General features: G+C 34.4%; 1 protein-coding gene across 8 annotated transcripts in view; it reads left to right on the top strand.

Moving 5' to 3' along the window:
• LOC109543812 (homeobox protein homothorax) overlaps window positions 1-26,747 on the top strand; it is a 250,340-nt gene that overhangs the window by 169,314 nt on the left and 54,279 nt on the right. For 6 of the 8 annotated variants that reach the window (XM_019913687.2, XM_019913684.2, XM_019913685.2 and 3 more), the window contains one exon: window positions 17,154-17,302. The exons of the other annotated variants lie outside the window; for them this stretch is intronic. In XM_019913687.2, the coding sequence (XP_019769246.1) occupies window positions 17,154-17,302 (149 nt within the window). The remainder of the gene's footprint in view (window positions 1-17,153; window positions 17,303-26,747) is intronic. 8 annotated transcript variants of the gene reach the window in all.

Here is a 26,747-nt window from a genome sequence, read left to right as displayed (position 1 = left end):
TTCACCAATATTGCTCAGCTTTATTGCTCTATTCACTTCTGAGAACCATGTAACGAACCAGCCGTGTATAATGTCGAGATTAAGCGTCCATAATCTGATTTGCAATGCCTCGCTCCTTTTTTGTTTCAATTCCGATCTCACCAACGCCTATGTCTTATGACAATGTTGTCGATGATTAATTGAGTATATTAATCCGCATTGACTCTACATGCAACATATGAGATTTGAAGCCGAGATCAGCCTACGCAAATGTGCGGGCTGGGCTGGCTCTTTAGTGAGTACGGTCGTGGTTGTAGTCTCTTTGACTAGTTTTAGAGTCACGCGGCCTCCGAACTTGCTTCAAAATTTGAAGCTTTATTTCAACCAACGCATAGCGATTTACTAAAAGCTCATTATATACTAATTTTACAGTCTTTGGTGCACTTCAGAAAACCTCACAAGTAGGATAAGTCGGGTAGTTATTTACCATTCTTTACATGTGAGTTTTTTCAAAGGGGAAATGTCGTCCAAGTAATAGACAATAAGACATTTCACTACACCCTTACTTAATAATACATTAGAATTTTCATAATTTAAAATCAAGATAAAAACACATGCACTTAATGTGCCTACAGTGTTAAAACGTTCCAATTAATGGCGAAATTTACACCAAGAATGGCGCTTTTGGGCGCAAACTGTGCCCATTGCAAAATGTTTTCGATTTAAGACATTTTAATTCTTACATTTTTCCTATTAATTCAAAAAATATTTAAGGAAATAATTCAAAAGCAAAATCATAAGCATGCAAATCTTTTGGTGTACGTTTCAACACCGTAAGGAGACAGTGAATCTTCAATTTCAACATGTGAACAGCCAACATGTGTTTTTTGCTGCATCAACATCTGTTATTTTGGTTGATCGGCGTTTTGTCACATCTTTGCTCTTTTCGTTTTTTCTCTTTGCATTCACTTCTGTTTTTCTTTTTACTGAGTTTCACTGACTTTTGCTTGTGTAAAAGTTCTTCGAGCAATTGGTTTCTGGACTATCTGTGACAACAGCGCTTTGCTGTTTCTTCCTTTTATTATTATTTTTGCTGCTCCGCTTGTTTTTGGTGAGTCAAGTGGCCGATTATTTTGCAGCACTGAAAAATAATAATTTTGTGCATCCTTACCATCTCAGCTAATTCACACATTCTAAAATTAAAAATTCCTACTTACCTATGCATAAGCCGGTATGCAAAAAATTAACGATGATACGAAATGTAACTTGTTTTTTTACATGTAGGTAAGTGAAAATTCTTTGTGATTTTCGATTTTCGTATACTTAGATATTCTGATTAAATACTAAAAACATTATTGTATTGATGTGGAGAGCAGAGTGGCAAAAAATTACACCACAGGTATTCACTTCAGATACTGAACTGAAAATACATTTAATAAAAGATTATTGTCGCAAGCGAAGCCCTATTGGAAAACCCTATGCAATTAGCACTCTAAACATACATTTCAAAGATTTGCATCACAATTTGTACTGAAAAATGCACCAAACAACTTAAGCAATCAAATTTTTTAAACCCTATCGAATCCATCCTTCCATATGAGACGTATCTAACTTGAGGATCAAAAAAATAATTTAGCTAAATTTGGAGCACATTTTCAGAGTCGGACTGTCGGAATTCTGTGAAACTCTGGAGAAAGCGATATTTTAGTGAGTAAAATAGTAGCGCAAAATTGACAACAATTATTCATTGATGTATGACTCATTATTTAATACAGTATTTTTCCATTGCCTTGTTATGAAACGCTTGAATAAAAATAGCAAATGATGAATGGATTTCTATTATAAACTTAACAAGAACAAAATGTATGCAAAGAAATAACGCACACGCCGACTTTACCTTGGCGCTTTTTTCACATATACATTACAGATTAACAAGATTGAAATTTAGTTCCATGGCGAGCTTAGTATTAATACTCGGAGCTAATTTATCTATGCCAGCGATCTGAAGGTATACCCGTTCCGTATATAGTAATATCAGGTAATGCCGACTATTAAAAACGTTTAATTCCCAATTTACAAGTTTATTTACAGCCACTATAAGTTGCCTTGAATGGTGCAGTAAATGTGAGAATATGGCCGCTCTGGACGGCTACAAGCAAAGAAAAAAACCTCAATAAGCCGACTAATTTGACGCTGACCCAGGTAGTGACCCGATGCAAGGTGAACTTTTCACTCGTCTCTGCTCTCTCCGATTGGATCATCCATCACAGCCTCTCCTTAATTATTGGTTCCCATGTCGGACGGTCATGCGAGTTAATTGTTACCTTAAAAACGCTGTGCGTTGAACACACTGCAGAAATTTTATATCTCGGGACCCTTAGATTTAATTGCTCCCAATTACACATTTGGTTAGACTGGGAAATAATTATAATCTTTTAATCGCTCATTTCATGGCCATCGCTCGATCCACGCCTCCATATGGAATTAAACCACCACCAAGCTCCAATCAAAATATTCACATTTTATGGGTGCATCGCAACTTGCTGCGCTCGTTAGTCTTGTTCCTGCTGCTACCACTTGGTTGAGCGGTTTATCCACCACCAGTTTCACCAAGTTCACACCCAGCCGGGCAACCATTTTTACAATGCGCATTTTCTTTCCCAAGTTAATTTTTTGCTGTTCTTTCGAAGCAGACAATGTAAATCCATAGTTAATCAGAGGTCTATCAACATTGTAGATTTTCTATTTATTTAACCTAATGTGGTTGTTACCGGTCCAGACTTTGTTATGCTTGAGAACTTTTGTTCAAATTTTGGATGTTTAGAAATATCAAATTTGCGACTAGCACTTTTTTATTTACAGGACGAAACCCTTACGAACATGTAATATACCTTATGCTACATTTTTCGAAAAGTTCCATTGCAAGCAATATTATTAATAAATTATAAAAATTATGGCTTTTTGGAATGTGGAACATATACCTACTCTGAGTATATCAGTTTTGCAAATTCAAATTTGCAAAGATTTTTGACTTTTACATGCCTAAATATCATTGTTCAGAAATAAACGTAAATTGAGTTTTAATTTAAGTTTATTTTTTCGTTGGTCTACTTTTGAGTTGAGCGTAAGCAACATTAAAATGATGGTTCGCAAATTCTTTAATATGATAAGATGAAAGCTTACTTTTCAAATACCAATAGATTTTTTTATTTTAGAGAACGTAACTGGAATAAAATGATCAAAATTTAGCAGATGGAAAAAGTATTTGAGCCTCAGAATTACAAAAGAAAAGACTATCAATGTATAATAAAAGACGCGAGGAAATTCACCTTAATTTGAAGAAAAAGTTAAAAAAAATAAAATGTTGACCTAATCTTTTACATTATACCTAGGCATATCATCGAAGTGGTAAAACTATTGAAATGACAGCATTAAATAACATATACACATAGCAGCTTGCCAAAACTTCCAATTTATAGTGAACTGAAAAATGTATTAAATATTTCATATTACGTGCGGAAAAACAGATTTGTTCTCATAAATTTGTCGGCATTTGTCAATTCCTTTCGTTTTACTCACTTTAAATTGCTTCAAGCCAAGATACAAAATAGCAAGAACGCAAAAAATGATTTATTTGAACCAACCTGTGTGTTTTGTACTCATAAAATAATTCACTACAAAACAGCAACTATACTACTAATACTAATAATTGTCCTAAATGTAATTGAACCGAAATGCTATGAAAAAAGTAAACACAAATTTATGGAATCGTTAAGAAAATTCCTATTGAAAGTATTTCACCTTTGTTGGGAAAACTCTATAATAAATTTAAAGATTTAGACGGGGAACTGAATATGTATGATACTAACTTAAATAACCCGAATTATATTTGCACTAAGCAAATGACATCAAGAAATTAAATATTCCTATTTGCATCTTCCTGTTTTTCATGGGCGTCGAATTCGATTTTGTGTAGTTGTTCTTCGTCTAAGTTTTTTTTAATCTTGCCTTTTTCTGTTGCTTGTCATTCATTTCTACCACAATGCAGAAAAAGCATCGGCTTGTGCTTGACGACGACAACCATTTACTGTTTTATTGAATGTTACGTTAAAATTTCAATTGCATATGCATATAATACATGTGTGCAGTTGAGTAGGTTTAGTGAAAGCCCAGTCTAAATTGGCTGAAAATTCAAACTGTCGTATTTTTAGCGAGTTTAACCGTTGAGATATTTGATGGAAATCAGAAATTCCATTGAACGGTTTAACGGCCGTTACTCTTTTTCGAGAAATCCATATGATTTAATGGCATTTTAAGACTTAACAACAACATCATTAAACCTGCCATCTCTGCAAACCGTCTCGTGTATATGCAAATTTTATGTATATTATTCATGTGACCAAAACATCCAGTGAATCAAGTTATTAGTTGCATTGTATGATTAGGGATAATTTCAGTCCAATATTAATAATAATAATACAATACGTTTTCTGATCAGAAAGTGTAATTTGGATGTGAGTAATGGTAATGTCAAGGTTTATCTATTTGCTAGAAAGATAGCTTTAGAATTAAGGCGTAAAGAAAATTCGCTGTTGTTCAGTCAAACCTACTAGGATGGTGCTCTCTGCGTATAACTCATAGAATTGACATGGAAGCAAATGTTCAAAAAAAAATGCAAAAATGAAACTGAAGAGTTTAAATTGTAAATAAACTGTAAATAATTATTGTCTGATGCACGACAGCAAGAAGTAAAATTACGAAATTAATTAATGTCGTTTCAAGGTGTATTATTTCTTGTAATTATTTCCCATTTTAATGTATAAATATTCACGGTACAGATATTCATGCGTCGAGAGCTTATCGGGCAGTTTGATGCATTTTCATTGTAAATAATTGTTTAACAAATTGTTGGACTGTGACGATACGTATCTTGCGCTGTAGCACAAAAGATTTAGATTAAAAAATTAACATTGTTCAGGTTTAAAATGATAATTTTCCTTCCCCGAAATAAACGTCTGCAACATTACAGATTGCTGAGTCTTGTCCGAGGCGTGTATAATTAAAAATGATATTTCACGGCGCAGTAAACTGTTGAAGAACGGACACAAATTAGTTTGGTAATATTTTCGTGGATCCTATTAAAAGTAATAATGATGATCGGTGGTCGATTCCTTGGTAACGATTTAAAGGGTTTTCTTTGGTCGGAGCGGCAAAGTCGTAGGTTCGTTAAGATAATTACGCGGAACGAGGAGCACAATGCACGGTAAAATCCCGAGGAGAGACAGTCCAGAATGCTGCGTGGAGATAACGTTTGATTAATCGTTTTGAGCGTCTGCTGCCGGATCATCTGACACGGACTGGTTTTTGGCGATTTAAATTTGGATAACGATGGGTCATGGAATGCTCGATCATGATATCCTTCGAACGGCCGGAGAACTGTCTTGATAAGTATAGGGACGAGCACAGGAACCCTTCATATATATATATCATCGGACTTTCAGCGCTATGCATAAAACTTTTCGGAACGGATTGGAGCGTGATTAATAGTGGACAACATACTCAAAAAATCAATCCTGGGTTAAAATTCGTCGGTAGCAGACGGTATTTGCTTGACAAATTCAAAGAACTGTCCAATTTAGGTAAAGAAGTAAGGGGAAGTAAATTCATCATCAGTAAATTCATCATCGCGTGCAGTAGGTGTCCACTACAAGATTCAACTACTTTTTTTATCAGCAAAAATTTCAAAAACTAAGCTAACCCGAAGTTAGGTTGCATAATGCCTCCTTTTTTCTATTCTAGAGACAAAATTCGGGCAAATAGTTCCTATAAGGATCAGTCCGCAAACGCTTCGATGCTTTTTTATTAAGTTTAATTTAAAGCTTGTTGATATCAACTGTGTTGGTTGTTGTTGCAATATCTTGTTGTGCTATTGTCTGTTGCCTTTCGACAAGCGTGATCATATTATTATCCAATCATAGTCACCGTAGAACCAAGAGCTCGTTGATAGCCACCAAAAAAAAAACAATGCGAACAGTAAAAAAGTTTCCAAACTGAACAGCAATTCAACCTTTTAGATATGAAGATCCTGTTATGTTTCACAAAGAACTATGAATCCAATAATTCCTTTAAAAATAGCCATTATTTCAAATTTGTGATAAATATCTCATAAGCATTTAGAGCTGTGAGGAAAAACTGATTCGAAATTAAACATCCTGCATCTTGTAACGTAGCACTTGCGGGTCTATTTCTATATAAATGTTTGTCCTCTTTTTGGCATGGCGTAGAATATGTCAGAGTAGGAATTATAACTTCGGGTCATCCTGTGTGTATCATAATGTACTTTTTCATTTTAAATAAAATTAATGTTTTCAAATCGAACAATGAGATATTCGGTCAATTCACATTTTTTAAGCCAGAATAATAGTTAGATGTGAATAATTTTAATGAAAATCGCACCTTACAGTAATTGAGTCTTTCTTTCGCAAATTGTTTTTTTTTTGTTAGAATGTTTATTGAAAACGCTTATGACATTTTGCTATATTTTGCCAAATATTATGTTTAAAAGTATAAATATTAGTATGTTCAAACTGAATAACCTGCAGGTATATATGAAAAAGTTATTTTATGATTTATGGACAATTCCAGCTAACTTTTGTACATTATATTTTCGAATAGTTGTGGAACAAACAAAAGGAGCAGCTGTATGCATTCAGAATATGGATTATTGTACTTGACTGGGCGAATTTTCATACATGCCTCGTTTATGTGTTCCAGGGCAACTCAAAAATGGTTAATTCTAGATGCACCTCAGAAATAAAACATTTAGAATTGATCGAATAATGCAAGAACAAGGTTACTGCAAATGTTCTGAAACATATAAACTCTTTAAACAAATCCCACAGACTGTTCTTTGAAAATATGCAAGTATTCCTTAAAATCAGAATATTTTTCGATTTTTTGATAAGCGGATTAATTAACAGATAACTTTAGATAACAGATAGCTTTAAAACTCCGTAAATTTTCAAAAATTTCTAATGCATGATGTTTTCCCAGTCCACGCTGATATTGCTTGAAACTGATGAAAAATTGGTGCGTTTTTCGAGTTCTTCGGTCGTCGTAGAAAAGAAACAGTCAGTCCAATGTAAACTGTCGACTGAAGCACATGTGAAATGCAATCCAATCGTACTTGCGAAACATCGCGATTAAATTATTTTCCACAACGTCCGAAAAGCCCAAAAAACGTGGGAGTTTCCAACAGAAACTCAGTTAGTAGTTATATGCTGGTCCCTTATAATTCAGAACAGAATCAGTATTTTTGTGTTTACAAGTGTGGTTACAAGTTTTCCAGAGAATGTTTGCAAATAACGTTTTTCTAATTGAGATATTGTTCAGTATGTTACACCTCCCAGATTTAAAGACAAAACCGATCTCGCAGAGTTTCTTTATGTTATTATGGTAACTGACGTCTTAAGGTTAATTTATTAAAATTCAATAATGAATTCGTGATAATAATGGACTTTATTAATAACAGCTTAAAAAAATATGTACAAGTAATTTGGTTTCGTTTTGAAGAATACCAAAAAAAGCCTTCAACACAAACTGTTAATTTAGAGAACCAAAAACAAAGAAAATGAGCGCGCTACACAATTAATTGCAGCCATCTTACAGCACAAGAAATTAATTCAGTACGGAAACGAATTTAAATGTAATTCAAATACGAGCTGAAAAACAAATTGCGGACAATCACGAACGAAAATACTTAAGATTGTCGAAAAGGGTGGACCTACAAAGTTCCTTCGCTGACATAAAACCGCATGTGTTTGTGTATCTGGTAATAACTGCAATTCGTCAGCGTTCAACAAACAAAAGTAGTAGTCGATCGTGGAGTCGTAGGTCGCACCCTAATCTGATTTCTTCCCCTTTCAGTTTACGTGTGAGTCATTAAACCCCTCTCGTAGCTCACCCTCTACCCCATTCTCTACACTTACAACAGCAAGTTTGCATCAAGGGCCGTTGCGACACCCGCAAAATTGCTTTGCGTAATTAGTTCATCGATTGCATTGTTTTTGGAGAGGGGCGAGAAGGTGGAGTTTTTCAATCTGATAAGCTCAAATTGTTCGCCTTCTTTTATCCAGTGTTGTGACTGGTCATTTTTTCGCTCTGGTTTGCATATTAAAAAGCGCCTCTTGTTGCATTTGTAACTTCCATAGTTGCTATCGCGTTTTGAATTCACGACATGCTTTTGTTGTTTCGGTCCTTGCCTTCCAAATGAGCCCATACCGTAATGAACACTTTTAATCAAAATAATTTTTTCGCGATTTATTTTTTTAAATAAAAAGCTTTTTATCACGCTAATTTGAGAAAAATATTTTCATTATATTTCTTTGGAATCATGGTCACTCAACAGCAACATTCTGTTTAGACGCCCTTCTCAATCGTTTTCAGGCAGCGAAACTTTTTGCGTTAAAAATTTGACTTAAAAAACACATAAATTGCCTGAAGGAGTTACATAATTTATTTGTTCTCTAGGGACTGATGGTCTCACGACCGGCAATATATTATGCTCTTCCTAGAGATCCAAATATATTTCCCTTGTTGGTCGATAATTGGAAATTAATAATCCTAAACTACATTATCCTAAGCAAGGTGTATCATTTGGCTTTGTAATGGTTATAATGCGTTTTTCTTGTCTTTAGGGTTTTAATCCCCCAAAGAACTATAAGTCTATGAAATACTCCTAATCTGCGTCGCTCTGGATTCTCAATTTGTCTGAGACTTGGCTTCGCTATTTTGTATATTTTTATTGTTTATGATTATTTTCTTCAATTCTTTTATGATGACTAAACGTCTTACAGCTAATTTTGTTAACCACGGTAGATTACGTTTCAAATTATGTTCAATTTTACAATTTTTTTTAAATATTTCGTAATTTATATAATAACTTGAATTTCTAATTCGGTTCACATAAAACTCGACGATGCTGATTGGTCTAGAGTTGAATACTTCAGGTTTAGTTCAGGTCAGTTTTTATAGATATATAGGTACTTAGATTTTTTGTTTTGTTCAATTTTTTTATACCCACATACAAGTTGAGTGCGTTTTTATTAGCCGACATTGTGTAGTCTGTAGTTGTTAGTTTCGATTATCTATTATAATCCACGAGTATTTACATAAAACAACAAGAGCATTTAAAATGCTAATAAAAATGTATTTTTAGGCAAAGTGTTCCCGCCGAGTATTTTTCAAATCCTCGATAATTAAAAATGCAAAGTATAAAAACATTTTTAATTTGAACGTGGAATTCACAGGTTTGGAATTTTGGGGTCTGTGACGCACCACAAAATGTTCTGATTTGTAAAATGGAGCCTGATCTCCGAATAAAAATCACTATGTTTCAAGCAGTTCAAATGTTCAATTTAGCCAAAGTTTGTGGACCATCGAATGTAATCGGGAACAAGAGTTTAAATAAATTTTTGCAAAAACTATAGAAGCGGAGTGTATCACGACAATGAAGCGTTTTCCTACATAAGTTTAAGCTGAACTGCCCTGTTATGCAAACAACAGTAATAATGTAGATAGTTAATATTAACAGGAAAATAATTGTTTCATATCGACCTAAAACAAGAATGAACTGAAAACATGGGATGAAATAATAACCGAGTTAAAACGTTGCGTTTAAAATAAAGTGACCAGATGGAGTTGTATTAATAATATTTTAAAGTATTTAAAGAAGAACGCAAATTATTTTGAATTCTACCCAAACTGTTGAAGTTGCCAGACTGTAAGCACTGAACCATTTTTCTGTTTCTCAATAGACTCACATACAGATTACTTCGGAATGATGTGCGAATACTTTACTGCTGCTGTAATTAATAAACATGTAATTTGAAGAAAGGGTTTTTGCTGTATTTCCGATTTGAAAAGGATGTGGAATACCCAGGCGATAAACTCGATTGATTGTATAGAAGATGGGCTTCAAATTTCACTAGTACGCACATTATTCGTTTGTCCATAGGCGAAGACACGTCGGTTTGCTTGTGAAATTAGCGTGTTTTGGAAGAAGTTGAAGTCAACAAACTAACAAAACTTTTACTTAGACTTGCCACATCCGTGAACTGTTTGTAAATAGCAACCTTCAAGTTACCAGGAGTAGAAGGGTTTTTAAGCGACTAGTTTTGTCCCCCTGTTGGTTTTGCTAATAATTGAAGTGCGAAACGAAAGGAATGCCCATAAAGAGTAAGAAAATGTCTCGGTCAGAATGGCGTTTTATTAGCAAAGCAACAAATATAGGATTTGTAAACATCTTCCGGAAATTAATATTTAAAGTCAAAGACCACTACGGTTGCTTCGTATAAAACTTATCACTTTTAATGAGTATGATTCCTATAAAAGACGGCTTTTTAATTTGAATTAGAACACATTATGAAATCAACTTTTTCCATTATGCAAACTCGCATCATCTGATTATTCAACATGAACACAATTTTGAACCTTGCAATAATGACCCGGAGAACATTTCCATATTTAATTAAATACCTAATTCTTTGCTCGAAAGAATTCTTCACAAATCTTGTTTTTCCAATTAAACTTCGGAATTAATTGCCGGTTTTGTATAATAACGCCTCGGATAATTACGAGATATATCTATCTGTCTGATGGGTTCTGTTGTAGCGTTTGATGTTGCGAGGTCCCATACCTGACCAAATGGAATAATTTTTATATCTATACCTGCAACATTTTATCCCAAGCTCATTAATATTTTTTCTATTTTACGAATGTGGCTCGATAATTATAGGTGTGCCGTTAATAACAACCCTCGACGTTTTTAATTATAAACTCTAAATCCCAGTATAAGGAATGTGTGCGTAGCTATTTTCGTCGAGAACGGAGATTATTATTTTGGAAATAAGTTCGTTATCACACATGTCCCGAAGCAAGGAAACTAAAAAAAACGCATTATAGAATAAACATGTGCTTTCGAGCCTTGGAAGCCATCCAAGCGGACGAATTAAAATAATGTCCGTCGTGCGAAAACATAAAATGGATCATTAAAGAAGTCTCTCGTGTGAGTGCCACGGAGTTTTACTGATTTAATGAAATTTATGAGGTTCTGGTATTAAGTTGCCATCAAAATAAGTTAGTATAAAGCCGCTGGAATCGAGTTTATTGTGACTGCGCTTTTCGACAGCTAACATGACGACGGCGGGCAGGTGCTCAAATTTATAATCTCGGCGCCTTTAGGTACCGAAATATTCGCTCGACTTTCATACGATACAAAATCTTAATCCTTTTGCCACTTTCCAACATACATATTTCGCATATTCCTACAACAGTAAATTGTTAGATTGAGCCCTAAGGAAACAGCTAGTTGGCCCGGAAATTAAAATTGCTTTTCAGCTCCAAATGTAGGCTGAATAATCATATGATGGATTACAAATTTATTGTGGTGATAAATCCATTATCCAAAAGTTTGAACTCTATATAACAAATCTAATTCGATGTCCAACAACAGCAAGTGGTCAGATTGGGCCCTAAAAAACTGTAATTTCACCGCTTTAAATGCATTGTAATAACAACATAAAAAGACCACATTCATTGAGGTAAAAATTCCATAACAAAATCCGCTCGTTTCCAAATGTAGGCGAGGTGTAACCAGGCGCCTGTTTCCTTCATGAAAATTTGAATCTTTTAAGTAATTACTATAACAGTGGACTCAACTACATATTCCCACAACAGTAAAACGATAGATAGGACGCTAAAAAACAGCAGTTGGTGCTGAAATCCAGGTTGATTTTGTACCTTAAATGATTCAAGTATAAAGCCTAAAGTATGAGTTTTGTGCCTTTTGACCGCCACATTAATTGTTGTTAAAAATGTCCAATAAATTCCAGATAAATTCCAAAAGTCAGTTTGGAAAAGTTTCCAAGCCTCTGCCGCTCGCTCAAAGTTGTTTCTCTCATTGATTTTTGTATTTTAGATGTTTTAGAAACAGTCCTGTACCTATACCCAAGCTAGATTTTGAAATGCATCTTCAATGTTAACGTTAATCCCCGTTATCATAATTTTTTGTTACTTTACTAGCATTTTTCGTTCATCTATTTTATTAGATGTATATATTTAAAATTTCTTTATTGGCTTATAATTATTCTACTCGCAATTACCCTCTCAAAAACTCTCTGTTTCCTTGAACAATGTTTTTACCACATTATGTAATTATCTGCGATGTGTGAATAAATTAAGCTCAGGTCAAAGGTGTTCAGTTACGGTGCGATTAATTACGCGATTCAAATAATTACGCACGTTCTCAAACTATTAAATTTTGATGTTCTAACTATGTCGCCTCACATCACACTTAATCGTGTTAATGACATACCATAGCCTTGGGCGATTTTATTTCGACAAGTTTTTTCGTAAGCAGCGAGCAGTAATTTTTCCGAAACACGTTTCCTGTTCCTGTCAAGACGGTCGTGTTACATTTTTTTTCCTGTTAGAACTTGTTTATCTACATGCCTAGAATATAATATTATTATTTCCACACAGAGTTTTCTCATAAATAAACAATGGCAGTTTTGAAAATTCGCCTTCGACTGAAAAAGAATAACTAATTTAGCCTGTGTAAATAAGTTTATTACAAAACAGTAGTTTCTTTCACTAAATAGAAGTAAATCCTGACCGATTTTCTGAAATAAAACAAACACCCGTCAACCAGCACGCTCACCGAGAAGTTTGTTTAAGATGGTGTCTATCATCCTCATTTAAACTTAGCGCTTAGAGTGTAAGTAAAAATATGTTGCTGGCACAAGGTTCCAACATTAATTAAATATAGAAATAAACAATATTTAATTTAATGTTCCACGCTTTTTAAATATTTATATTAAATCGGATTTGACAAACTTTTTGTTGGAACGAATAGGAATCGAATTGCACGGACCTTTTGCCAACTGTGTATACACGGAATAGAACTTGCCCGGCTGCTGCTTTAATAATGTGCTTTATTTATGCAAAGACTTTTAAGAGCACCTGTGTCTCACACTATTAGTAGGTACGCGAATTAGCGTTTTAATTTATAATTTGTAGAGCAAGAAAAACTATTTGAGGCATTTATGTGCAGACATTTGACCTGCAATTTGCAAACTGTTACGTTTACAACCTACTATCATTATTTTTATAGAAAGGTTTTTGATGGAGCAAATCGCCGTTAGCATGTGAACGAAGATTTCTTTATATGCCTTACTGATTTCGTGAAGTTGATTTTCATGTTACAATTTTTGTTTCGGCACAATGCGGGGTCTTACACTGAATCAGTTTATAGTAACAACAATCCATGTGACATCATGTATATAGATGCTTGCTCAGAATAAATGCGCAATTTTTCCGATTCGAATAGAATACAATTCAACTTTTTCTATGGCTTGCGTCTAAGGAACATCGGGTTTCAAAGTGAGCCCTTTTATATCCGTTTTCGTAATAACTTTTTAGATAATTGGTTTGATAAAATATTTTTTGATTTACTTGACTTAAAACAATGTTTAAACGTCGCGCAGAATCGAACAATTTTGGATTATCTGACGCATGGGTAACATTAATACTAGAAAACGTCTTTTTGGTTATCCAAACGTTCCTCCTGGTTTAGTCATAGTGGATTTATTATCATCACCCACTCACTGAATTATTATATATATGTATCAAAATTTCCAGCTAGGATAAAATATGAACTGTTTCTACGAGAGTAGAGTTAACGGTTTTTCAAAACCACATGGAGTAAAGATTGTTTTTCTCAAAAAAAAAAGGTTTTAAAGCGTCTTAATTCCTTTCATTAGTATCGAAAAGAGCACGCATTTTAGATCAAATTTTATCTATTTAAAAACAAACTTTTAGAACATTCCTGATACAGTTTTATTTAATAGACCCCATTTTACAGCTTTTTTAAAGCTGGTCCTTTTAAAGCTGACGCATTTATAACTGGTCCTTAGCTGGCAAAGTGAAAAAGAAAATTTTATTTCAATCAATCCAACTTATGAAAACTTGTCTGCTGTGATTGATATAAGAATAGTATTCCATGATACCAAATATTTTAAAATTTATTACGATTTACGAATTTACCTTTTTGAAGGTATATCTTGGAGCGTCTGTATTTTCGTGGCCAGATTGTGAACATATTGTACAAACTTATTCTATTTTTTTCCGTAGACTAACCCGAAAGTCTACGCACTTATTCTGTCAAAATTTAAAAACATATTTCGAAAAGCATTCAATGATCGATTAGAAGACAAACTTATTATAAACAGCGCGAATTTCGTTCTTCATCTAAGTTGAACTTAGAAGTTGGTATCACTTTTGCAATTGAAGGCAGTTTTTTCAAACTGCAAACTTTTTACTCTTGATGGCCTAAAACAGAACTGTTTTCTTACGACAATCAGAAAGAAGATTCGACTTTTTCTAAAATTAGAATTTGAAAATTTGACTAATTTTGAATGTGATACTGTGAATAGTCCCAAAATGTTACAGTCTGCAGCAACATCTTCAAATTTTACGAGAAATTTCACAACCAAAGTTCAGCCTTCGTATAATAAATCTCGCTCGAAACAAAGTTTTTTATAGAAGCTATGAGTGAAACATCAAATTCGAGCGAGTTAAATTATTGATAGCAAAACCTATTAGCTGTCCCAATAGCAATAAAATTGTGTTTTTAATGTCCACATAATTTGTATGAGACCAATTAATAAAATAGTAGTAAATTTCAGTTTTGCATAGACGCAATATAAGAATTGAAAGATAACATGCCGATATGCTGTATTAAACATGAGTTTAACATCAAACCTACAACGTTACGATGTCAGTACTTAATGTTTCTCACAAGAGTGGTGCTCTATTGTTAAAGGCCCAGGTCGAGTCGAATATTATAATCTTGGGAAAGTACCTCGGGGTTAATGTGGGCGAGACAGTGTCTATCTGAGGAGTTAATGATAGTTTACGTCACTCATCATTGGTCGGCATACGGTCCGTTTGAAAGAGTATTTTATGCAATGTTGTGCTCATATTGTAACGTCCCAATTGGATACAATCCAACGTTTGATATCGTGATGCCTCCCCGTACTGAACCGTTCCCCTCCGTGACTGACAATGTGAAAATTTACCGTCTGCTCCCAAGGTTCGACTTCAAACTACAGTACATTATCGAGCTATAATGCGAACTATTATCATATTTACATAAATTATAATAATTTAGGAAAAAAGTAATTCTTATAATCGACGAGATATCGAAGGTTGCGTGGATGTTTACCCTCGCTAAACTGCTTCGGATAATACGGGTAGTACATGCAGTCGATAAAAAAACTAACCGCAATTCCTCTAGATGGACAATCAAATACTGTAATTTTTTCTACCCCCTTTGCAAACCGCAATAAATAATTCCTTGCCATTTTCCTGTTCAAATTATACCTATAAAATTATTAGCAGCTTGTTTTTTCCACTAAAGTGGTGGTGCAATGGAAACACATACATTAGGGCAACTAGCGGCCTAGGGCGCTTTTTATTAATACTAGAAAACGTCTTTTTGGTTATCCAAACGTTTCTCCTGGTCATAGTGGATTTATTATCATCACCCACTCACTGAATTAATAAACAATCTAGCACTCACAAAAAATGTTTGAACAAAATTTCCAGCCACAATAAAATATGAACTGTTTCTACGAGAGTAGAGAGTTAACGGTTTTTCAAACCTATGAGCTCAAAGTTGATCGCAAAAATTCCAGATCGATTTTGATACATTTTATATTCGAGGTGACAAGTTTTTTGAAGAATTTTAAAAATAAAAATTCAGCCTCGTTTATTTCCATTTGTTCAATTGTGTAGCTTAAGATACTTTAGTTTGTTACGATCGACAAAGTTGATGTTATGTATCTGCTAGTTGTACAAGGAAATTCTCTGAAATGTCGTAAATTGCACCTTCTAGTTAAGTTTCACTTTTCTCCTCAAGGAGTGTCTTTGCGAGTAGGTATACATCTTGTCCGATTAGCACAACTGATTTTCTCCATCTCAATCAAAGTGTTCTTGCAAGGAAATAATACTTTCTGAATGCCAAAGAAATCGTGATTATTCACAAATATCTGCGGAATCGGCGCATTTGTTCCACTCCCATATCATTACCTGATTTGGCCACGACTCTCATTTTGCTAAGTATCTTTGTCATGTCTTAATTCATGTTCTTAAGGAAAAACCCGATGGTTTTAATACATTTAAAAAAAATTCTTTTAAATGGCGCCATTATCGTGAGATTATTTAGCGCAGAAAATCAAACATTTTTCACCGGTAAAATTTTGTTTTTATCTCGAAGGGCCGAATAATTCATAAACCTGAATTGCACAATTATTTTTGTTAAATTCATAGTTAACAAATAATGTATGATTATTTGACCTGAACAAGTATAGATTTGTCTCGAAAAAATTTTTCGGGAAAATTATTTTTTAGGACGCGTCCCTCGCGATGATCCTCTTAAGGGCATTCTTTTCATTTAACACCGCCCATGTTCACATGCTGCCATAAAATTAGATAATCTCGTTTATTAAGTCAAATCCGAGTAATCTATGGTAAAATATTCACAGCATTAAATTAAATCTCCTATTAGGGTAGAAGAAAAAATAATCAGTATGCACCCAGCATTTGGTGCGGATTCTGCAGATAGAGTGTTCAGTGTGGCGATGATGGATTTATACAGGAAAAACTGTAGGGGTGTTGGTGAACAAATGCATTATTTTTATACAGCCGCTGAAAAAGTTTCATATATTAGCAAGGAATTGGAAATGTATGACATGGTCAGGAGTTCCACTGGTAAAATTTTATTGGTTTTATTTGCAGACTTGAATAATTTCAGATAAACGAAGTAGAGACCGTATCTTCCGCGGATTCGCATCCCTCGCCTCTGCCTCACGCAAGGAAGGTGATCTCGAACTCAAATTAAATTTTTCAACAACCTTAATAAAGCCATTTCTGAGTCTGTTAATTAACAAGACCTTACATCACTTAAAATAATCTAAATCTACCAAAAGCCAGAACCGAACAATGATTTCATTTAGATTTCCAGTGGAAATATGTACTATCGCTACTAAATTTCATTCGATCTCTTGTTTTGGGGGTTCGAATTAAAATTAATTTGGACTTGCATTTTGTTTTAGGTGACGCCAGTAACGCGAGTATCGGCAGCGGAGAGGGCACAGGCGAGGAGGATGACGATACGAACGGCAAGAAAAATCAAAAAAAGAGAGGCATATTTCCCAAGGTGGCTACAAATATTCTAAGGGCGTGGTTGTTTCAACACCTAACGGTAAGGAATCGGTCCAAGATTTATTCATACTTCTTTAAAAATTAATTTCAATATTTTGCGGATGCTTATAGACGTTTTTATTTCATTTGGATTTCAAAAAATATTGGAAAAAGGTGTTTCAATTTTGAATTTCCCGTTTTGGTCGGATTGGGAACATTAATCAAACATATTAAAGCTACTTGGAATATATGTATAAAGAAAAGTTACGCCAATTTCTCTAAGCCTGTTTTTACTATCAGTTTCTATTCATTTATTGTCCTATAATAGGCGACTTTCACGTTTAATTAAAGGTTCGATTTTAAGTGATATGGCATCTTTTGATGACCAATAGCTTCGTGCCGAAAGTAGTTTGACCAAATTGGAGACTCGGAGTCGCGCAAAAACGACCCGTTCCTATAGAACGCTCACCTGTCAATTAGTCGTAAATGATGAAAAAAATATAATTATTGTCTAAAAGACTGCAATAATTCAATCCTAAATCTTTAGCGTCATTAATGGAGACAGCAGAACATTACATATTTTATGATAAAACATCTTAGCAAAGTATGTGGATTTTCCAACTAAGACTAAAATAAAATTATTACTATTGAACATTGTTATATTCTGTGAGTGGATAATAGGGCAATATATCCGGGAAAACGGCTCGTTTGAGGATTTAGCCTCTAGTTTCGAATGCAGGAAATTATGCTTCATATTCGCGACCCTCACGTAATACTAGATTATTAAGGTCCCCTTTGGGTCATTCCATCTCCGCTGGTGGTATTAAATGTTTCTGACACTTTATCTATTCGTTACATGCTTGCAAAAGTTACAATTGGCCATCCCGCATCTAATCCGTATTCAGTTCACCTTTTTGTGTTTGTCCATCCGGGGCAGTAGGAATAGCCGGCTTGATATAAGGCGGTCGAACCCGTTCCCAGAGGAGATTCCTCCAAGAATGATCCAAGTGCGGCTCGTCCACCTGTCAAGGAGAATTAAAGGATGGCGGCGTGCAACGGAAAGTGCAGTTTCCCGAACTGTAGATAACGTTAAATCGCCAATCCTTTGGGACCAACTCTTGACCACGGTGTTCAATATTTGATGTTTGCCACTTTGAATTCGAGTCGTGGCTAAAAACCAGCCTCCCGGTCAACTACTCGACGACGCATGAATATTTGAACGATGCATTCGAGCAAGGGTGGTATCACTACTCTGATCCCGGCTTACTTCCACGACTCATTAAATTCTGCGTGCTAATCCTGATACCGAATATTGCGAGGGATGCGGGACCCCCTCAACGCTAATATCCGATCAGGTTTAAGCAGTTTGATGAAACTTTCAGATGCCAGTAAAATACTCGCGTCATTAGACATAGGATTCCATTAGTCCTAGGTCAACTATTAGTCGCTACCTTCATATCTTCTTTACTTTATTATCTAAGTGCAATGGGCTACTTGCATGCATCGGCGTTATTTTGCATTTGTGCTTATTTCAGTACGTCCTAACTTACGTAATCTTTCGCTAAATCCCAAAGATATCTTTCAACTTCATTATTCTACATACAGAGTGATACAGAAGGATAGGCAAACTGATGAGCCACCAGTTTAGCAACTGGTCGGTGTGTCACATTTTCATACATCTTCTTCAATTCATCATCTTCAAACATGTTCTACATATATCTTCGTCACCATTAGCAATTTGGGAGGGCTCGTTTTCGCCAGGGTTTCAAATCTGAAAATATAATTTGAGCTGTTTTCCTAAGAAATAAGCAAACAATTGAAAAACTTTTTAAAATTGGGATCGGATGAAACGAGAAACATTAGAAAAAAGTTGTGTCTCATAGACAAAGTCTGAACTTATGTAAGTTTCAATCACAAGGAATTTAGACAAGACACAAGACCTCGATAAGCAATGTAAACGGTTCTGGGCAAAGAAAATGTCCTTAATTGATAATGGTATGTTTTTGTTGCTGAAATTAAACCTTTTATAACATATAGCGATCAATGAATTATAAAGTTTCCGTGCAATGTTATAATCTCACTGTTTTTGCGCTTCGCATTTAAAGTATGAGCAGGTTGCCAGTGATGATTGTTGTCAGCATTTTTGCAGAAAATTATACACTTTGAGGCTGAAAGTTTGGTCGTAGTCTCTGCCCACTTATGTTTCTTCTGTTTCTTTTCCTTCTCCATTCTTAAGAATTATTTTCCATTTTTCCACCGATTTGGATGAAAAGGGCATCAACATTCACTATTTTTGTTTCAACTATTCATACATTGGGTCGAAAACGAAAACCTCTTTTGCCTGTTATAGTGATAAAGATACTTCTAATTAAATGTGCGTCATACGTTCGTAAGTTATGAATGATTTATTTGGGGCTTGGACTTAGAAAGTTGATTGTTTTAATTATCAAATATTTGATTTGAGATTTGTTTCGCTGATGCGTGTGCGACTCTCTTGTGCCTAAATTCATATCTATATGAAATACTATACAGGGTGTCGAACCACGAACCGCCGCGATCGATATCTGGCAAACTGTAAGTAGGAGAAATTTGAAAATTGGACAGTCTACAGAAGTCATTGGGGGCAAGCAGTCTAAAATATTTTAAAGATGGCGACACTTTCGGTTATACCGGAAGTAGGTAGCAACTTGCTTATTTTAAATGGCACACAGTATTTTATTACATTTTTGAATTATACTCAAAATTCTAAATGTATTTTATGTATGACATCCTATACCTAAGTCTAACCGTTTCTGATATATTTGAAATTTCATGTAAAAAATGACAGTTACAGCCACTCGAATAATTATTCATTTTTCTTATAAGGCAATATGGGCTACTTAATTTGAGTCGCATTCCTTGTTGAAAATAACTTACTTTAATGGAATTTCGACAAAAATTTTGATAACTATTAATGCAAAGTGTTAAAAAAATAGTTTGAAAATGACGTTGAGAAAACTGCCAAAAATCATTATTTTCAAATGAAAACACCCATTTTACATTTACAGTTTGCCAGATATCGATCGTGGCGGTTCCCGGTGGGACACCCTGTATGTGAAGAAATTTGGAAATCGCAAATAAACTAAAACTTTGGTTTCTTTCAAAAAATATTATTAATATGGGCTAATATTTTTTAATATTTGTTCTCTAATCTATTCAAATCGCAACTTTAAATGTGAAGCATCTATAAAGTCTTCCTTGCCTGGGGAGAATCTAAATATTTTCCTTGATAGAAGAGCAGATTTCATGGTATGTTCTTTATTACAAACATGTTTTTCCTGAGAAATGGATATTATTTTGAACTCAAAACACTCAAATTGTACCGACTTTGAGATTTGTGAGGTCAGTTGGAAAATTATATTTGAGAAGATTGGATCGTTCTCAACTAACGAATTTATTAATGCATCATATGACTTTTTAAATGTACCTCTAAGTTGCACCTGTTAGCTTTTTTAATTTTTTCATTAGGCAGCAATTATTTGCGTAAGTTTAATGATAAAAGCTTTATTTGCCTACGCAATCTAATGCATGCGTGTGAAGTATTTGCGTTGCTAAATTCTTAGTTTTTGACAAATTTTTCCTTTTTTTCTGTATTTCCCAAATCTCAAAGACAATACGTCCAGAGGATTTAACCAACTGCGACTCCCTCTGTGTTATACACAAAGACTTGATCTTAAAATGCACCATTTTATACCAATTCACAATGTGCCTTATTCCTGAAATAAAGCGACAAAGCCTTCCACTTATTACTACAACTCAAATTCCCGATGTTCCACGGCCATCCGGGCTCAAGTTCTTATTTGGAGCTAAAACTGTTATAGCCGGATATGTATAACTATAGGGGTGCTGTCAATGTTCTCTATATTCTCCCAAATAGCTGAAAAAAGTTCGCTTTCCGGTTACAAGGCTTCATTTCCGGCCCGACTGCATCGCAGGCTATATTTTTCGACAGAGTTATCCGATTTTATCCGCGGATAGGTTCGATAGCGACATGTGTCTTACTTGGAAACCCAAGCAATTTTCGAGGAAATTTTCATTAAGATTTCCGTAAAAGACGAAATACGTAGGAAATATAATTATAATTGTTGTTTATGTTATGCGGGAAGTTAAGCAATTTCAAGCAAGAACTTTGAATTGTTTCCAAAATAACTTTCGTTGTGCAAGAGACATCGTCAAACGTGTTGCTTGAAAATAGACCCAAACTATAAATTTTGCTTTTTAAGTAAACTCTTACCGTTAATTACGGCAGTTTCTTCAAAGTAAGAAATTTTTGAAATACCAAACTACAGTTTTGCGATTTATAATGCATTGATTTGTGAAGGTTTCTTACAAATTTTATCTGGGTGACATACTGGGTGTATGTCGAAAACTCTTGGGCTCCGGATATGCTTATGAAGTAAAAATTGTAAATTTTTATACCCTATGCCTCTCGTAAAAATTAGTGGATATATTTGTGAAAGTATGGGAGATATTCATGAATTCGCAATTAAACGGCATCCGTGTATTTAACAAAAGATTGAGTATTTTGATCGTTAACATATAAAATTTTAATTAAAATTATTCTGCACAAAATAAAATGAGATATTAAAGCGTATTTGTATTTTCAATACTAGCGAATAAGTTACAATCTACGTATTTACAATTACATAACTGTTAATCGGATCATCTAAGTGAACATAGAAAGGGCAAAAATGCTCTAATTAATTCACATTGCACAATACTATTTCCACTCAGGTAGTTTTGCGTATTCCTTTTGACAACAATCGTAAATCGCCATCGATCATTAGCGTTACGTGACTCGTGATTTACATTACATTTTAAATCAACGACGTCGAGGTCATGGAATTCTATCGCTATACTTGCTAGATTTTTCAAACAGTGCAATCAATCTTATCTATATTTTTAACAATCTATACTTTTGAGCATGTACTGTGTAAAACGCAATACTAGAACTTCTTCACCAAAAATCAAAAACTGCGTCCGTTTAGTCCTGTACAGAATTATTGGTCGCTGGCTTATTTTTACACAATGTGGTCTTTAAAATTAAAGAAGCCATCATTTGGCATCCAGAAAACTCGTACTTAATCAGAGAAAGATGTTTTCAGCCTGATATTTCAGTAAATATTTCGTGTCATATATTATCGTTTCATTCGGTCAAAAGTACTTACAATTTTTGGAAATAGGTTTTCCACACTTGATAGATAAGGTTTCACTCAAACCCAAAACATTTGCTCGAACTTTTCTGAAATTTTTCACGCAGTTGGCTCTGGATCTCAGTCTCTGAGGTTGGTAAATTTATATTACATTTACAGTTTGGTTGATTGATTGATTCACTGAATCGGTAACACTTGGAAAACGGGAGAATCGAGCAGAATAATCAGTCCGCAAACGAGTTAATCGAAATACCGACATAAAATTGCATTAAAAAGTTCTGTTTGAAGAACAACCAAACAGCATAGCATCATGTGAACATTGGGCGTTTTCGCGGTTATAAGTGAGACCAAATCAGGACCAATAATACATTACATTAATTGCATGCCACTAGCAAATACGTAAATGACCACTGCATGTTACACCATAACTTTTATTTAAAATTTATTGACAGTATTAAGAAAATTTGTATTTTAATATATTCAGGAAAATATCTCTTCTGCTACAACATTAGCATATGGTAATATTTAACATGTAATAATACATTGTTATTTAAATTGAGATGCTCATTCTTGGTTCAAGAATGTGTACAACTTATGCATAATCTCTTTTAATCTTATTATCGCTATTACGAATGTTCAATAGCTCGAAGATGGATGAGGTTTTTATTCAGAAAACGTTCATAATGCCATCACAATATTCATGAATTTATTTATGTTAATCGAGTCGTGAAGAATAAGCTTCATATTAGTAAAACTATTAATTAATTTCGTTCCACGTGATCTTCACCTTGTCTCACTTCGCATAACGAATGCTAAGATATGGAATTCTTCAGAAATGAGTCTAGAAATATAGGATTTTGCATTGCTGCTCATGTAGAGAGTAAAAATATGTCAAGTAGAGCTTTCGGGTTGAATTTATGGGCACTCGGCAATCAAATATTTTTCCCCGATCAGGATTGAAGCTGTAAATCGCTGCATGTGATATGTGAACCCCCGGGGTGCATTGAAATCAGCCGTCTTAGGTGCTCGCGGAAACTCCCTCTTCAATTTTCTACCCGTTTCACATTTTAGATGTAGATACGCAAATAATAGCATGAAGGTGGTGTGTGTGGCGAACAGAGGCCGTTTTGGATTCCCAACATAATCGTAAAAATCACTATGCATTGCTATCCTGAAAAAGGGAACCGGGGGATCTTAGGCAGACATGGGCGGCCCGATGGAGGCCACATAAGGGTTATGCTGCCCCTGAGAGACACTGAAGATGGGGTTATCGGTCTCGATGGGGCTCTTGCGAGGTGTGACGGGGAATGAATGGATCGGGCGCGCTGTTTTTCACGGAATTACTACCGCAGATACCGGTCGGCAGCTAATGGCACTGCACTCTCACTCCCTTGAGGGGTCACTTTTACTCCACTTTGACTTGTTTCTCTTTGTCGACCCTCTAATTGTTTGATTTACCCTTTATTGCACTTCAATTTCACCTTAAACGGTTTACTAGCTTTCCTTCAGCAACACGATCTGATCAGCAGCAATGTGTTGTCAATTAAGTTTCAGCGCAATTTGAATGGAATCTCTAACACAAACAAATTGGTTATTTCCAGAAACATGCATATATTTCATTTAGGCGTTGCGGAATTCGTTTGGGTTGCTTCACGTTTCATCATTGTTTGAGCAAATAAATAGATTCTTCTGGGAAGTAGCAGCTGGATGCGTTTTTGAGAGAGTAGAATAGCTTAACATTAAACGTTATGCAAAGCTTTCAGTTTGACTCAACTTTGATGATATATTTGCTGTTCCGAACCAGGTGGAAGAGTGTGGTGTTATGTCCAGAAAAAATTGCATTAGTCGTTATTTTAATAGCACYTAACTTTTCTCGACAATACCAACCTGACAAGAAGACTCAAGAGGGTAAAGCCTTTTGAGCTATGTGAGTGACTACGTCAGTGCAGAAGCAGAACATTGTGCGATTTTCTGCTACACGGTAATTAGTGTAGCTATGTCACTAGACCACCAGACTCTAAGGTACACTAGTGAGTAGGACCTTAGTTTGAAATTGTATCCATAGTTAAGTTAGGTTAGAACTGAATTACTCATTGATCAACTTTGATCAGATCGTAATGATAAAAAAATACCTTTGAAGTGTGCATGCTTGAAAAAAGTGTCTCAATGTTGTTGAATCAACTAAGCGAGTGGTGAAGACCTATTTTCGCGCGTATATTTTGAATATATTTTTCTGCAACTGTGGATGGTTATTACCTCTCATGTATTCTGATTGTTGTCTTTCTTCTTCTGTTTGAGTCGGACAGTTTTCAGAAATCTGCATTCGCATGATATTTTACACAAAAGTTTTTTTTGGGTTGGTTTTTGGTACACTTGTGGGACTCTCAAGAAGAACCAACGATGATGGATGGCTGCTAGACAAAGAGCCATAYACTTTCTGTAATATTGTACCCAACGGTATTCATTTTTGGTTTAAGTTCTTSGAACGTTGGCTTTTGTGTCAGGAATGTTCACTAGTGAGAGTAAATTTTTCTACATTGTCTAGCGTTAATTGGCAAAGCTGCTCTCTTCTGCAGGCTCCAAAATTTTCAATTATGTTTGTTACTTTTCTCATAAAACGCAGGCGATTTAGTTCCTTAGGTATTTTTCTTTAGTTTTTAGGCTGTTAACCATTCCATTCTCATTTTTAAAAGGCAATTAGTTAAAAGAATTGGTAATGGCTATTAATATGTGACTTTGTCTTTATTATGAAGTAATCACCCAAGTAACAAAATATTAACCTACTCCAAAACTCCTAACACAAGAACAAACAATTTTTGCTTTAATAAGAATTTTTCAAAAGCCATAACAACCTTAATAAAAGTGTTTTAACAGTTGTAATTAAATTGTGAAGGAGTTGTACAACTGTTTATAATATAAACCTTACAAAAGTTTAAAAAAATATATATTATAAAATTTTCTTTACGTAATAGTATATCACGAAAGTTATGCTACTGTTTTCTAGCGTTGGTGTGCGCTTATTTATAAAATCGTTTTAGAGTTTTGTTTAATGAGCAAAAATACTTCTATTATTTAAAAACGTTTTATAGAATAAAATGCGTTAAAATGGCACATTTGTTTTGAGATTCATTATTCCGAGCTGACAGTAAATAGAGGAAAATRTTTTTCTGCGAGAAAAATTAAAAAAATAGTTATTTCGAAAGAAGTCTGAAAAAAGTACCAGGCGATTTTGTCTGTACGAAGCTGTGAGGAGCCTAATAAGACAGCCGGAAAGTGCGTAAATATTTTCAATGAGATTCAAGAATATGAACAAGACAATAATAGTGAAAATGCTCTAAACTAGAATAATTTGAAAATATTATTGATAAATGTAATCGCAGAAATACCGATAACAAAAAAACTCATAAAMAAMTCATTAAAAATMAAATTACTGCATTGTGCGTTATTCCAAAAGTGCTTCCTAAGGATTCCAGAACACTTTTAAAGATCATCAAAGTTTCGAATTCGATTATCAACTTAAAAGTGGTCAGTACTATCGTTTTTTTAAATTCTAGCCAATTTTATTTAACAACTTYGGAATTGCCGAAATTAAGCCACTTGTTACAGGCAATTATTGTGCTAATGGAATTATTGTGCTTGGAAATTTGGTAAACGAAAGAAAGCGAATACTGAAGGCTTTCTTAGGTCAAAACAACGTACCAGATTGTTCTCCGTGTTATGGAGTAATGGTTAGCTCTTTCCTTCCTTTTGCTAGGGATTCGGTTAGTTTAAACAGTTTTATTATGATTAAACGAAATTAAAGATGAAACAGTAGCATACAGCCAAGCTACAAATTTTACTTCGCTTCTTGGGCAGACCAAAGAAACGAAGATTTTCAGACCTGCAAACAACTTAAAAAAAATAGGCACCAGCAATATATTGTCTTTATATGTTTATTATGATGTACGGTACGCGCTTTTAAAACTGTTTTTAAGGCACTCATGCAAATTTGCAAGCGGGCCTTAAAATTGCTCTATTAACACTGATATAAATAACTATAGAATCGTTTTTATTCCGGTATTCAACGTGTTACTAAATTTCGGGTGTCCTACACGATTTGATCTTTTTCTTTAGTCCCTTATTTGTTTTGCACTGAGCTGTTTTGGCTCTTTGATCACTTTTTATCATTTTGGCTCTATCTTCACTAATAGGAGAACTTCTAATTGCTAATATCTAATAATTAAATTTCGTTGTTATTCAGTGTTTCCTTGTCAGCATTAAAAACAACGGAAATCTTCTAAAATAGTTAAATAAAGTAAAACTAAACTGGAAAAG

The sequence above is a fragment of the Dendroctonus ponderosae genome, unplaced genomic scaffold, assembly GCF_020466585.1.
Source record: "Dendroctonus ponderosae isolate FM_Combo_2020 unplaced genomic scaffold, Dpon_F_20191213v2 Dpon_F_20191213_6, whole genome shotgun sequence".
NCBI lineage: Eukaryota > Metazoa > Arthropoda > Insecta > Coleoptera > Curculionidae > Dendroctonus > Dendroctonus ponderosae.
The sequence above is the reverse complement of the archived record's forward strand: the minus strand, read 5'-3'. Positions and strand labels throughout refer to the sequence as shown.